Here is a 15,870-nt window from a genome sequence, read left to right as displayed (position 1 = left end):
AGATCTTAAGAGTACAGTACAATATGTATACAGTAATTTTTCCTCACCATTACCTGAAACTTTATGAAATGAAGCTTCTCAATGTCCTACATGGACCAGATAGACACAGGAAACTTCATCCAATTCTTTTTACCGAATAACAATATATATAGTTTAGAATTATACTCCGATCTATTTTTTTTATAAAAAACTGATTGAATTCAATTATAAATTATATTATAATTTATTATAGATGGATAAATTCGTTATAATTTTAATTGAAAGTGATTACAACAATAACTAATTAAAAAATAAAATAACTTAAATTTAAAATAATAACAAATTTGTATATTCTGCTAGCACGATCCACAACACGGAAGAAACAAGGGGAGACATTAAACCTTGGACAGTTGGACTAGTTGATTAATAATTATATTCTCTACTATTATAATGAACCCTAGAAAAACGACAAGGATTATATATATGATGATTAATGATGATACGATTCCACGTTACTTAAGAAAATAATTATGATTAATAATGGAATCAATTAACCAAGACACCAAACATGGTACTGCATGCACTCAGATTCTGAACGCAGGCATGTGGCATGAAAATCGTATAAATCGTCATTTCCTAATCAATCAATATCTCTATCTAAATCCCAGACCGCGCAGCCTTATCACAAACTCAAATCTAGCGTGCAATATAATCAGGGGTATATATATATGCCAGCATGGTAACATACATGAATATAATAGTGAGGTTCCTCAGCTTTAAATAAATATATATTTGCATATTTGCATTATTTACTTGAACTTAGAATTAAAGAAAGAAGATAAGAAATTTTCATGTTTTATACTTGTATATGTGTGTAGTGGCAGAAACAATAAAATCCCCCAACCTTCAAAGTAGCATTTGATCAATAATGAATTCTTACTTTCTTAGTCCTGTAGTCATCAGCATTTATTTAAAACTAATCCGGGAATGCAAAATCCAACAGAGATATACAAGACAATATTGAATAAAAAAGTACAAATGTATATATAATATTAAGAGAAAGGAGAAATTAATTGTTGTGAATAATGAAAGGAAAAAAAAGAGAAAGAAAGAGGACACATGCACGAAGGTGGGGGCGCAGATGTAATACAAAAAGAAGAAAAGAACAGCTATATATATATAACATATTGATTTCTCTGTATCACAAATTAAAGCAAACAATAACATAACGTAAAATACAATTAACCATATTCTATCTGTTAGTTTCTTCTGAGAACAAGTTTCAAGAATGAAAGGAGGCAGTGAGATTATGTTGGGAAATTCTCGCAAGTGGATAATTGTGGTGGTCACCATATGGCTGCAGGCCTTCACCGGCACCAACTTCGATTTCTCGCAGTACTCCTCCGCCATGAAATCCGCCCTCAACATATCGCAGATGCAGCTCAACTACCTAGCCACCGCCAACGACATGGGCAAGCTCTTTGGCTGGTCCTCCGGCTTCGCCCTCATGTACTTCCCTCTTCCTGCCGTCATGTTCATCGCCGCCGCCATGGGCTTTGTCAGCTACGGCCTCCAGTGGCTCCTTCTCCAAGGCTTCATCCACCTCCCTTATTTTCTGGTAAACCCTATCTCCAAAATCAAAACACATGACTTATGCTAGCTTATTAGTCGTAAAGATATTGTTTAGTTTATAAGCTAATTTAATTTGTTACCGCAAGCATCTTTAGACGATTGCTAAATGCACTATTATCATATCGAATCAGAATGGTATGCATATATAGAGGCCAGTTCTTCTTCCTCTCCCTGGCCGCTTAAAATTGATCGCACATTAAATTTACGTTGATACATACATTACACTTGTTTTCTGGTTAAATGGTTGCTTGTTGATCAATCATATGGATAATAATATTATTTAAATTAAAATGCAAAATTTAAAGGATTAGTAGTGTTGATTAATATCATATATGAAACATAGCTTAATAATAGAAAGAGGAGGCCACTAGCTAGTTCATAAATTAATATATAAAGAAATTGCATGTTAGCTTTTTGTCCGTACTGGAAAATGGGTGTATGTTGCACGTGTCCAGCTCATACGTAGCTCTGATATGCCTTTAATAATGATTTCAGGTGTTCGTTGTGAGTGTGTTAGGAGGGGTGAGCATATGTTGGTTCAACACAGTGTGCTTTGTTCTGTGCATAAGGAGCTTCCCGGTGAAGAGAGCACTGGCACTGTCCCTCACTGTAAGCTTCAATGGTGTGAGCGGGGCACTCTACACGCTGGCCGCCAATTCAATAGACCCTTCATCTCCTACTCTCTATCTGCTTCTCAATGCCCTTCTTCCCCTTCTCGTCTCCTTCGCCGCCGCCTTCTTCGCCCCAATTATGCCCCACTCTCCTGCTCATCATGATCACTCTAACAGTAACAGTCGCGACTCCATCATGTTCCTGGTACTCAACTTGCTGGCCACTCTCACTGGCCTCTACCTCCTCCTATTTGCCTCCCATGCATCCGCGGGGGATGTGGCATCCAACAGGCTCTTCTTGGGGGGCGCCATTTTCCTTCTTCTCTTGCCCTTATTCGTTGCTTATGCCAGCTCGTGGTCTCGTCCAGCAGTTCATGATGACGACCTCGAGCTGCATAAGGAACTCATCATTAGCTGCAAGAGGATGCTGGAAGAAGAGCAGTGTGGCAGCGCCGTTCTTGGAAGGCTGGATTTCTGGCTCTACTACGTTACCTACATTTGCGGAGGAACTATTGGGCTTGTGTATAGCAATAACCTGGGACAGATTGCGGAGTCAGTGGGCACGAGTTGTGAGATTTCTACACTTGTGATGGTGTATGCCTCCTTTTCCTTCTTCGGTCGCTTGCTTTCGGCTCTACCCGACTATATTGGTAGCAAATTGTACTTTGCAAGGACTGGTTGGCTATGCATTGCACTAATACCCACCCCGGTTGCATTCACATTCATGGCGCTATCACAAACTCCCCTCGCACTCCCCATAGGCACGGCGTTGATAGGCTTCAGTTCCGGATTCATATTCGCTGCTGCCGTCTCTGTCACGTCGGAACTCTTTGGTCCCAACAGTGTTGCCGTCAATCACAACCTTCTCATAACAAACATCCCAATTGGATCCCTGGTCTACGGCTTCCTGTCCGCCTTACTCTACGACGCCAACACAAATTCCGGCGTGTGCATTGGCAGGCAGTGCTACTTCTGGACTTTTGTGTGCTGGGCTTGCACGGCTGTCCTCGGACTGCTTTCTAGTCTCCTCCTGTTCTTCAGAACCAAACATGCATACCAATTACATGATGGTTTTTTAAGAGGATGAACCAATAAGGGGAGGGTTTAGTTGTAGCAATGTGTGCATGGCTACAAGAATCACTGCAATTTCAAATGAAATCATACTCTTTAATGAGAACAACACAACCGTCTCACCACTCGCTAGATATCATCATTTTAGTTCAATATATAATGCTCAAGCTATTATTGCATTTTCTTATTATGCCTAATCATAATATACATTTCATTCTATTATTATATAGTTATATCTATAATCATAATATACATTACATTCTATTATATTATATAGTTATAACTACTTGTTGATCGAAAAAATATTTTTGATGAAGGTGAATGGTTCGAAGTGGTAAGGCAGCGGAAAATACAAATAGTTTTTAGAAAGTCACACGCGCAAGCCTTAGGCGAGGTTCTCAAGGCGGGTTCGATTTCGAAGTCCTTTAAATAAATTGAGTAAGTTTAATCGAACAGGGTACTCGAGTCAAATAATCGAATAAGTTATTCGAATAAGTGATTCGAATAATTATGGTAATGGAGAAGTTAAAAGCTCTCATTACACGAGGAAATTATGAAAAACGTTCATAATCAAATGGTGGGAACGGTTACTTAGAAAAATGTATTCAAGACTGTGATATTGTAATTTATTGTAATTAATTGTCAGTTATTTAAAATAGATTATAAATACTAGGAAGTCTTAGAGAATAAGGGTTAGAATTTTGTACTCAGAAAAACACTCAAGCACACTTACATCCCAGGAAATTTCTGAGTCTGCAAACAAATAAACTTTCCTGTAGGGTTCCTTCCATATTTTCTTCTATTCTTTCAATTTACTTATTTGTAAACTTTATTCTTTCAAGTATCCTTTATCTTCTTTGTCCGATTTACTAATTTCTGCATTTTAAATTTTCATGTCAAAGTTCTTTGACCCAGTCGAAGGCATTCTACTGTTTTCCTTTAATTTTAACACAAGTATTTCCTATTTTAAGTACGTTTTCTCTTTGAAAATTTTATCTTTTAATTTCTTTCTTTAAGTTATCAATTTTAATTTATTTTCATTCTCAATTTTCGGCAAATCGAGCACGTTTTGATGCACTTTTAGAAACTGGTACCTACAAAAAAGAGTAGATTTCGCTCCCAGATCACTAGATATCGAACTGATGAGAGAATTTCATGATGGTCTAGAATTTATCAATTAAGTTCGTCGTGAGTAACAAGCAATTCCACATCAAACTTAGAAAATGTGTCACCACAATTCAAAATTAATAACCAGGAGTAGAATCCCGAGTCGTTCTCCCTAGGAATTGCCCTAAGATGCACATCATTGAATATGAGTTCTCTTGGTGTTTTGGTAAGGATTTAAGAAACTAAGCCAATAAAGGTGAATGACAATCAATCAATGTAAAAGCATTGGCTAGGGGTAAGAATTGAAAGTTCTATCATCATAATCTCCATCAATTGTGACAAGAATTGGTTATTGTTCTACTTAGTCAACCTCTAACTAGGAAGGAAAGTCAAGTGGAGATAATCAATTTGAGTCTACAAGTTCTAGTCAAACCCTAAGGAAAGACTAGCTTTAGTGGCATTCAAGTCAATTAGCAATTTCTAATTGGTAATCAACAAAGGACGACATTGACAATTCAAGTATCTCCAATAACTCAACCCCCAAGCCAAGAATGAGAAATCTACTCCATAGCTATAATGAACATTTCTTCAAACACTTGGTGAGAAAGAATGAAAGACATTATGAAATTAAGAAAAAAATTCAAATCAAAGTTATCTACTACAAGCAATTAACAACAATCAAACAATTAACAATAATGAACATGAAATACATCAATGCATTAATAGAAATCAAAGTAACAAGATCCAAATCTAATTAAGATCCAAAGTAACTTGAGCAACAAAAACACTAAATTGAGAGTAGAAGAATTAGATCCACAAATTGAAGCAATGTAGAATTGAATTGACAATAGATCTCACCAATGGATCCAAGAGAAATTGAAATTGAGAAAGCAAAAATCTAGAGAGAAGTGAGAGTTTTTCTCTCTAGAACCTAACTTCCAAAACTAACTAAAAGTGTATCTAATGCGTGAATCATGACAATCCCCTTCATCCCTTGCTCCTTTTAGATATTTTTCCTTTAGAATTAGTTCAAATTGGGCCCCACAGCTCTTGTGAAGTTGCCAGCCACAATTTCACTTAAAAATCACGTGCGAGCACTAACGCGTACGCGTGGGTCACGCGTGCGCGTCCTTGGAGTTTTTGCGATTGATGCGTACGCACAAGGCACGCGTACGCGTCCACGGAGTTTTTGCCCAGACACGCGAATGCGCCAACTTTGCGCGCTGATTCCCAGCAGCATGCATCCACGCGTACGCGTTGCTACTTAAGCTCCAAAGCCCCATTTTTCCATGCTCCTTCCATTTATGCATGCTTCCTTCCTCTCTTTTAGGCCATTCTTGCCCTATAAACTCTGAAATCACTTAACAAACATATCATGACATCGAATGGCAATAGAAGAGGATTAAAATGTAGCATAATTATGGCCAAAGAAGCATGTTCTCAACCATGAAGTAAAATTCGGAAAGAAACATAAAACCATGCATTTTATATGGATAAGTGTGAAAGAATATTGATAAAACCCCCAAATTCCATACAAGATAAACCTTAAAAATGGGGTTTATCACGAACTACCATTGATTTGCTAAAAATTGACAAAACAAGTTGGCACGTCTGGTGGGACAATTTTGAAATCGAAGTGTGTCAAACAAATTTTTCCAGTGTTACTTAGTGTATGCGATTACGAAGTGGAAAGATCATTCACATGGCTGATGAGTTATCGAATGTGAATGGTGGTTCATCCATCAATGATAGCATACCAATGTCCATGCAATAGGCTGACATATCTTCACGTTTGAAAGGTGCAATTGGAATTGAAAGTATAGCAGTTACAACTGTTCAAATTAGAAATGTGGGATGCAATATTCGTCCACGTGGTCCCTTGCCACCATTTCAACCTCCACTAACCATTGGTTGGCCTCTTTATGGTCTTCCTCTTGGTTATACCCCACCGGTGGGTGGTTTCGTTCCGCCTATTCGCTTTGGGAATGCAAGTGGAGTGAATAGCACTCAAAACCCACAACAACATTTTGAGTACTCTCATGATTATAATGTGGGCTCTACTTCGAATCCTACTAATTCGATGGCAGTATATCGACACCAAGTAGAGGAAAGTCATCATGACTTAGTCAATTTATTGACCCAACAAATGACTACAATTCCAAATCCCATGATGGCTGATCATGAATCAAAATTCGAGCGTCTTGCTAGAAAAGTCGAATGGACTGCTCAAATTGTTGATTATGATGAAGGTGAAGGGCATAATGCCAGGGGAAACAACGAAGGGATAGAAAATGTAGCTCCCCGAGGTCAAAATGCCGATGACGTTTTAGTCAGATTACGTGCTAATCATGGCAGTGAACGTTATCAAATCACTAGAATTGTGGAAGAAGTACTCAATAGAGTGGGTTTGAATATTGGTTTTATGAATCAACCACACTTTGTATCTACTTTTTCCCAAGTAGTTCAAATGGCCGAAGTGCCAAAAGGGGTAAAAATTCCAAAGATAGTCACAAAATTTGCTGGAGAGGTTAGAGAATCAACCACTGAACATGTTGCTCGCTATTTCATCGAGATTGGGAACTTAGCTAAGGATGAAAATTTGAAAATGAAGTTTTTTCCTTCTTCTTTGACGAAAAATGCATTCACTTGGTTTTCGAATCTTAGACCAAATTCGATCACAACATGGAATCAGTTAGAAACTGCTTTTCACGCTCAGTTTTATCGAGAGAAAATGAATGTAGCAGTTACAGATCCAGTGGCCTTAAAACGTGAAGATGGTGAAACCATTGATGATTATCTAATACGTTTTAAGAACGCTAGAAGTAGATGTTACATGTCATTTCTTGAGAGTGAGATAGTGAAAATAGCAACTGTGGAGTTAGGATTTTATATGCGCAGAAAGCTGCTTAATGTGTATATTCCTGATTTAGCCCATTTGGATGAAAAAGTTCGTTAGACCGAACTCATGAAAAAGAGAAAGAGAAGTATAGGAGTGAGCAAAGATCAAAGAGTAAACCTTTTACTCGAAAAGAAAAAGTTGCTTATGTAACTATGGAGTCTTCAGAAGAGGAGCTTGATTTCGAAACAAAAGTTGATTTGGCTGAACTTAAGAAAGGCCCTCCATATGTTTGTTCCTTACTTAAAAAGCTTCCTAGTAGTGAAAACTTGGATGATTCAAAAATAAAAAGTGGAAAGAAATATAGTTTTGATATTTCAAAATCTGATCAGATTTTTGATGTGTTGCTTAAAGATAAACAATTAATTATGCCTAAGGGTTTAAAAGGGAAACCTTATTGCAAGTTTCACTAAGCAACAAGTTATTTGACTAATAGTTGTGTTCATTTCAGGGACTTAATTCAGGAGGCAATAATGGAAGGATGGTTGAAATTCGATGATGGCAAGAAAGAAATGAAGGTTGATGTTGACCCCTTCGATATCGATGCCAGCTTTGTCGAGCCATGTTTTGGAGTGAACATGGTTGGCATGTCATATGATTTTGATGTGACTCTGGATGACTTTGAGTTACAAGTGAGATCTGTATACCCCAGAGCAGGGAATGGTTTATTGGACTTTCTGGTTCAGCAAAAGATCAAAGACCGAGATGTATCTCTGTGTCCTCAGTGCAATGCTATTTTTGATGCTGAAGCAGCGGCAATGTTTGAAAAAGAAAGGATGAAGAAAGAATTGGATCATAGAGAAGAGCAGGCGCGCTAGAGACAGTCGATTCGGTGCATAGAAGGTTCTGGCTCAAAGACCCCTCAACAAAATGTGGCTACACCTGATAAACCCTATTTTTGGGCTTATTTATCTTGTATTGATTTTAAGGGATTTTATCACCTTTCTGCCACATTTATTCCATGAAATAGCATGGTTTTGTAGATTCTCTTTTATTTGTGCTTAAGTGTGAAAATATGCTTTTTAGGCTTTTAATGTGTTAATTTTAATTCACCTTTGATTCCACTAGATGCCTTGATATGTTTGTTAGTGAATTCAGATTGGAAAGGCTAAGAATGGTTCAAAGGGATGAAGAGAAAAGGAATGCAAGTGGAGAGCTCATGGAAAAACAAGGATTTGGGATGCTGAGATCGACGCGCACGCGTAGTAGATGCGCACGCGTGGAAAGCGACGTCACAAGGCGACGCGTACACGTGAACTATGCGTACGCGTGGATGGAAAAATGTAAAGCGACGCGTACGTGTGACCCATGCGTACGCGTCGGTGCTCGCACATGACCCACTTAAAGTGAATATGTTGGGGGCGATTTTTGGGCTTCCCAAGCCCAAATCCAATTCACTTATGATGTTATTAAACCCAAGGATTGAAAGGGGATCAACAACTTTTAGCATATAGTTTAGTTTTAGAAGTAGTTTAGTTAGTTTTCTAGAGAGAGAAGCTCTCTCTTCTCTCTAGAATTAGGATTAGGTTTAGGTTAATTTCCTCTTAGATCTAGGCTTTAATTGTTGCTTTCATCAACTTTTACCTTTCAATTTCTTGTTGCTATATCTTGTTCTTCTATTCTCTTGTTGTAATTTTCTCTATTTTGTTTCTATACTTTGTTGTGGATACATTCTTGTTCCTTCTATTTTCTTTTAATGCAATTTGAGGTAATTCATGTTAATTGTGCTTTCTTTGATTGTTGTTGTTAACTCTTTGCAATTAGTAGTTGTTAGATTCATTCTTGTTGTCAATTTACTATGCTTTCCTTTTATGCCTTTCAAGTGTTTGATAAAAAGCTTGGAAGGATGTTAGAGTATATTTTTGTGTTCTTAGCTTGGGATGGTAACTTAGGAATTCTTGAGTTACTAATGTCCAAGTGGTTGATAATTGATAGCCATTGACTCTAGCTCTCATTAATTCAATTAGTGAATAGGTAGGACTTATGGACTTGGATTGATATAGCTCATTTGACTTTCCTTCACTTGTTAAAGGATGACTTAATGAGATTAATCCTTACAATTATCATATTGTGGTTAGTGATAAGGATAGAGATCCTTGACCACCAAACCTTGCCAAGACCTTTTTATCCTTTGAATTTTATTTACTTTCTCGCAATTTACTTTCCTTGTTTCTTATTCAAAAACCCAAAATATACATGTCCATAACCAATAATAAGAACACTACCCTGCAATTCCTTTGAGAGACGACCCGAGGTTTAAATACTTCGGTTATTAGTTTTATTAGGGGTTTGTACTTGTGACAAACAAATTTTTGTATGAAAGGATTATTTTTGGTTTAGAAACTATACTTGCAACAAGATTTCATTTGTGAAATTCTATACCATCAATTTTCCGTTCATCAAAATGGCACCGTTGCCGGGGAGTTGCAATGGTGTTATGTTATTAGTTATTGTATATATGTGAGTATTATGAATAGCTTGATTTTTGGATTGCCTGTTAGTTTTTGCTAGTTTTAGGACTTTGTTTCATTATTCCTTATTAGCTTTTGTTTCTTATTTTCTCTTTTCACTATGAATTCTCACTTTGGCTATGAGTTTGGTTCTCATTATGTTATAGGAGATGTAAATTTCAATGACAACATGCATCAAGGATGGGACAATCAAAGGTGGGAGGAGCCATATGCATGTGATCAATCCTCTTGGCAACAACCTCCACCAATGCACTATGAACAAGAGCCATTCTATGATGCATACCAAGACAATGGTTATGGTGACTCTTATTGTGACTATCAAGAACCACCACCATATACCTATGAACCCCTCCTCAACATAGTTTTGAACCACCACACTCACAAGCCCCCTACCACCAAACACCTCCATATGACCCTAATCCTTATCCACCATACCAACCATCTTTTGAGCCATATGAGCCACACATAGAACCACCACCATTCCAATATCAATACTTCTGAGAACCATCTCAATATACACCACCTCCATATCCTTACCAAGAAAAACCACCTTCCTATTATACACCCTTTTTTCCAAAATAATGAACCCTCCTATCCACCCCAAGCCCCAATAGATGATTCTCTCACTATGTTACCTCAAGGACAAAGAGAAATACAAAGGGAGACACTAGAATTTATGGCTACCTTGACTGAGGTAGTAAGCCGATTAGCCTCCCAATGCTTGAACACTCAAAGAACTCCTATGGCCACATGTGGAGAATCACTTGAAGAGCATAGCATGAAGGAGAGATTGGAAACTCTGGTGGAGAAGGAGGAATATTACTTTGTGTTAGAACAATTGGAGAAACCTATGATCATTGAAGAAAAGGAAGAAGTGGTTGAAGACTTAGAAGATGCGAAACCTCCATGGGAAGCTAAAATCATAGAGAATTCCTCCAAAAAGATTGAATTGGATGTCGAGGAGGAGAGTGCACAACCTCCAAAACAAATTTTGAATGAAGACTTGGAGGGGGATGAAGCAAGAATCGAGTTCCCTTGGAGATGAAGATCAAGCATCAAAGATTCTTGGTGGTGAATCCTTTGAGCTTGAAGAACTTTCTCCCGATGAGATAGAAAGCAATATGGAGGTAGATCTCTCTCAACCTCCCATTTATGATTTGAGTGATGGAAAAGAATTAGATGAAATTGATGAGCAAAGGATTGAAATTGAAAAAGTTTGTGAAGAGGTGGAAGTTGTCAAGGAAGAACACAAGGGAGTAAAGCTTGCTAGCACATTGGAGATATCTCTCCCCAAGCCATCACCATCAATTCCTTCATTCAAGTGGGTAAATCTCTCATCCATAAGCTTTTTGATTCCATTTGAATATAGTTTGCTTGAGACGGATGGTCAACTTAGACATCTTTGTGGCTTTAAGAGCAAAAGGGAGACGGTTAGTGGTTGGCATTGTAAATCAAAGTTCATTATAGTTGACGCATCAAAGATGAGATGCAAAGGTTGGACTAGTGCTCATTTAGATGGGTCTTTGAGGATTGTTGGGCACTTCATTGAGAATTCATCTTGCTTTCTACCCGGATGAATTAATAATGATCAACTTCAAGACGGGTGTGAAAATAAAGTGTGGGATCCCGGATTACAAGAAGAGGATCAACTTTGGAATCCCCAAGCTTGTGAAGGACTCCATCAAGACTTGGTGCAACTCGTTAGAAATCTTGGAGCACAACAGAGAACCAAGCATTAGTGGGAGTTTCGAGAAGAATTCAAGCACAAGCCACCTTGAGAGGAGCTCTCCATAAGTCCAACTTAAGGACGATAAATAAAGTGTTAGGCGGGAGACACCCCACCATGGTAAACTCCTTTCATTTTTCTCTTTTGTACATATTGGTAAATTTAGTTTAATCTCATGTTTTGATTGATTTGTTGAGTTTATTTGGTAGTTTAGTGTGTTGAATAAGGTTTTATGGTGTTTTGGTAGCTGTTTGGAGGTTTGGAATGCTTAGTTTGGTGCAAAAACTTAGAAAAATTTTGAAAAATAGAGCACAAACCAACGCGCACGCGTCACCTACGCGTACGCGTGCACCAAGCATTTTCGAGCATCCACGCACACGCGTGACCCACGCGTACGGGTGGATTAAGAAGTTTCACCATTCCATACGTAAACCCAAGAGTTGTGCCTACTTCATGCCAACTTTATGCCCGTGGCACAAATCTACCCATGCGTATGCGTCACTCATGCGTATGCGTCGCTTCTCTCTGATACCACCCGCGTGTACGCATGCTCCACGCGTTCGCATCGATCCCATTTCACCTCACCACACGCACGCGTGCACTACGCATACGCGTGGATCACCCTGGTGTATACACCTTCTTCTCCTCTCCTCTTCCCATTTCTTTCCTTCTTATCTCTTCTTCTCTTCTTTCTCCCCCCTTTAACCATCAGCCAATACTACCAAACATCATCTATAACCATTTCTTTTAGTTATTAGTTAATTAGTTGTTTCGTTACTTAGATTTTCATTTTATTTTCTATTTTTCATCATGAGTGTTGGATTATTAATATTGTTTGCCGTCTATTGCTGCTAACTGATGATAAGATGTTAGTTTAACATCATTGTTAATTTTTGTTGTTGGAATCCTTTATTGAGGATTATAATTTGTCATTTGGTTTTGAATTCTTCATGCTTCATTTTGTGAATACCAAGTGAATGAAAATTTCCTTCAAGCATTCTAAATCTTTTTGAATTGCATGTTGTAGCTAGCCACCATGTGATTTGAATCCTTTTCTTTGATTAGGCGATTTCTTGATATTGAATGTTGTGCATTTATCTTAATGCGTTGTGTTACTTGATCATACGCATCCATATGTTGTATATTTGCTTGAATGCTTTCATGCTTCTTTATCGCTTGTTCGGTTGTTATAACCTACAAGTTTAGAGTATTTCAAGCACACTAAAGTGAGTGAAGTGCATGCTTCTTTTGTATAACTTGTGACAAAGCTTTTTATGTTAGTGTGCATGTGTTCTAAACCGCGCGCAATTTAGGACCCATACACCTATATTTCATTAATGTCACACTAATTCACTCACTCCATTCTAATGATTATTACCTCATTCCAACAACAAATGCTTCCTTGCTTTTGCAATTACTTGTCTTCTTATCCTGTTTTCTATTTTCAGGATGATTTTTCATAAGCAAAAAACGGAAGCGGGAGAAAGAACACGCAGCAACCGGTTGATCTACCGGCTGAAGGTAGCAACTCGGGAAGTTGCCGTAACCCCTTACTCATCTTTGAGTGCACCAATGACGGTGCAAACTTTTAAGTGTGGAGAGGTCGTCCGACCAGTCGGCGTTTTTGGGTATATATAAAATAATAATAATAATAAGCTTAGTTAAAATAATGAAATTCTCTAAGGAAACATTTTTATTAGGGCATTGACATCCCAATTAATTTGAGTGAAAAATTTTTATTGAACTTGCTTGAATTATATATATTATGGAACATGATTTTTGAGCTAAGAACACACAACCTTGTGAGATTTGAGCCTAATTGCGTGGTTACATCTTATAACCACTTATTTTCCTTCTTGTGTGCATTATTCTCTTTCTATGATTGTAATCTTTGATTTGTTTGATTCTATATGTCCATTATTTCGTGTATTCATGCATTTATATGATTGAGACCATCATTTCATTTAGCTCATTTACCCAAATATCCTTACCTTTTATCAACCTTTGTTAGCTAACTTTGAGCCTACGATTAACCCACTGTATTCTTTAATTTAGCACATTACAAGCCTTAAAGCGAAAAATAATAAATGTCCTTAATTTGGATCTTTGATTAGCTTAGGCTAGTGAGTGTTTATCATTCAAGTGTGGAAAAACTTGGAACCTTGGTTGAGGTAAAAGTGTGTTTTTGTATTTTGTTGAAAATATTGGGAATTGGGTACATGCTCATGTATTAATTAAATGTAAAACTATATGCATTGATATATTTGTATATAAGCACATCAAAAAGAAAAAAAAAGTATGTAAAAGAAAAGAAAAAAATATAAAAAGAAAAGAAAAAGAAAAAGAAAGAATAAAAAGGGAACAAAAATGTCCCAAAGTGAAGTTCAATAAAAATCAATGCATATGTGTTGTAAAGTGAAAAGAAAATGCATGAGTATGTGTAAAAGTGAAGAATGGGTAGTTAGGTTAGTACTTAAATTGTATAGGTTATCATAGGCTAGGTGGGAAGCTTAAGTTAATCAAAGATTCAAATTTCAAGCTCACTTGACCATATACAATCCTACCTTGACCCTAGCCCCATTACAACCTATGAATAATACCTCGTGATATTTGTATGCATGCATGAAATAATTATTGTTAGATGAAAAATAAATCTTGGAAAGCATGATTAGGGAGGAATTGAGTGAATCATAGTTGTCAGAACCGAACCGGTGATCGAACCGGTCATGTTACTGGGTCACTGGGTTACTGATTCAACCGGTGAGTCACTGGTTTAATCCGGTCCTATATAAATAAAAAATAACTAAAAATTTAAAATACATATTTTCACTAACATTTTAAGAATATGAAACTATTTTAAAATAATATGGAACAAGAATAATAAGTATTAATATATATTATATAATTATGAAAAGAAAGAATAAGTGAATTTATAATTATTGTTAAATAAAAATATAATTAAAAAGATCAAATTTATAACTAAAATTAAAAAAAAATAAAATAAAAGTAAATTATTTGATAAAAGATATTTATATATATTATAATTTGCGTATAAATGTATAAAAAGCGTAACAACCTAGCGACTGTGAGAGTGCTTTAGTTCTATGAGGTCAAGGGTGCGAACCCTCCCTCCAACATTTTGAATAAATTTGTATTTTCAATCGGTTTGGTCAGACCGGTTTTGACCGAGTTTGACCGATTTTCAACGGTTTATGGTAGGTCTGACAAGTTTGTATCGGTTCTCTTTCTTCCACGGTCTAACTATCGGACCGGATCGGTATAGGATCCGGTTTATCGGTTTTCCGATTGAACCAGCCGGTTCGGTCTGGTTTTTACAACAGTGGAGTGAATCAACCCAAACACTTGAGTGACTAGAGTAGATACACATCCGGTGAGGGTTCAATTGCTCAATTACATGTCTCCACCTATGATCATCACTCTTCTTGCAAGTTTGTAAAAATCTTTAATAACTCAATTCTATTGTGGATTCGATTTGATTGCTATTGCTTTAAGGGATTTTATCACATTTTCCCCACATTTATTCCATGAAATAGCATGGTTTTGTAGATTCTCTTTTATTTGTACTTAAGTGTGAAAACATGCTTTTTAGGCCTTTAATGTGTTAATTTTAATTCACCTTTGATTCCACTAGATGCCTTGATATGTTTGTTAGTGAATTCAAATTGGAAAGGCTAAGAATGGATCAAAGGGATGAAAAGGAAAGGCATGCAAGTAGAGAACTCATGGAAAAACAAGGATTTGGGATGCTGAGATCGACGCGCACGCGCAGCAGACACGCACACGTGGAAAGTGATGTCGTAAGGCAACGCGTGCGCGTGACCTACGCATACGCGTGGATGGAAAAATGTCAAGCGACGCGTACGCATGACCCATGCGTACGCGTCGGTGCTCGCACGTGACCCACTTAAAGTGAATCCGCTGGAGGCGATTTCTGGGGTTTCCAGGCCCAAATTCAATTCACTTCTGATGTTATTAAACCCAAGGATTGAAAGGGGATGAACAACTTTTAGCATATAGTTTAGTTTTAGAAGTAGTTTAGTTAGTTTTCTAGAGAGAGAAGCTCTCTATTCTCTCTAGAATTAAGATTAGGTTTAGGTTAATTTCCTCTTAGATCTAGGCTTTAATTCTTGCTTTCATCTACTTTTACCTTTCAATTTGTTGTTGCTACATCTTGTTCTTCTATTATCTTGTTGTAATTTCCTCTATTTTTTTCCTATGCTTTGTGTGGATACATTCTTGTTCCTTCTATTTTCTTTTAATGAAATTTGAGGTAATTCATGTCAATTGTGCTTTCTTTGATTGTTGTTGTTAACTCTTTGCAATTAGTAGTTGTTAGATTTCATTCTTGTTGTCAAT

General features: G+C 37.1%; 1 protein-coding gene across 1 annotated transcript; it reads left to right on the top strand.

The window, feature by feature from the left end:
* Window positions 1-1,217: 1,217 nt before the first annotated feature.
* LOC107477779 (protein NUCLEAR FUSION DEFECTIVE 4-like) lies at window positions 1,218-3,378 on the top strand. The gene is made up of 2 exons (XM_016097851.3): window positions 1,218-1,597; window positions 2,107-3,378. The coding sequence occupies exons 1-2, from the start codon at window positions 1,268-1,270 to the stop codon at window positions 3,307-3,309; spliced, it is 1,533 nt and encodes a 510-aa protein (XP_015953337.1). The 5' UTR covers window positions 1,218-1,267; the 3' UTR covers window positions 3,310-3,378.
* The last annotated feature ends 12,492 nt before the right edge of the window (window positions 3,379-15,870 follow it).

Source organism: Arachis duranensis, unplaced genomic scaffold (assembly GCF_000817695.3).
Source record: "Arachis duranensis cultivar V14167 unplaced genomic scaffold, aradu.V14167.gnm2.J7QH unplaced_Scaffold_165934, whole genome shotgun sequence".
NCBI lineage: Eukaryota > Viridiplantae > Streptophyta > Magnoliopsida > Fabales > Fabaceae > Arachis > Arachis duranensis.
The sequence above is the reverse complement of the archived record's forward strand: the minus strand, read 5'-3'. Positions and strand labels throughout refer to the sequence as shown.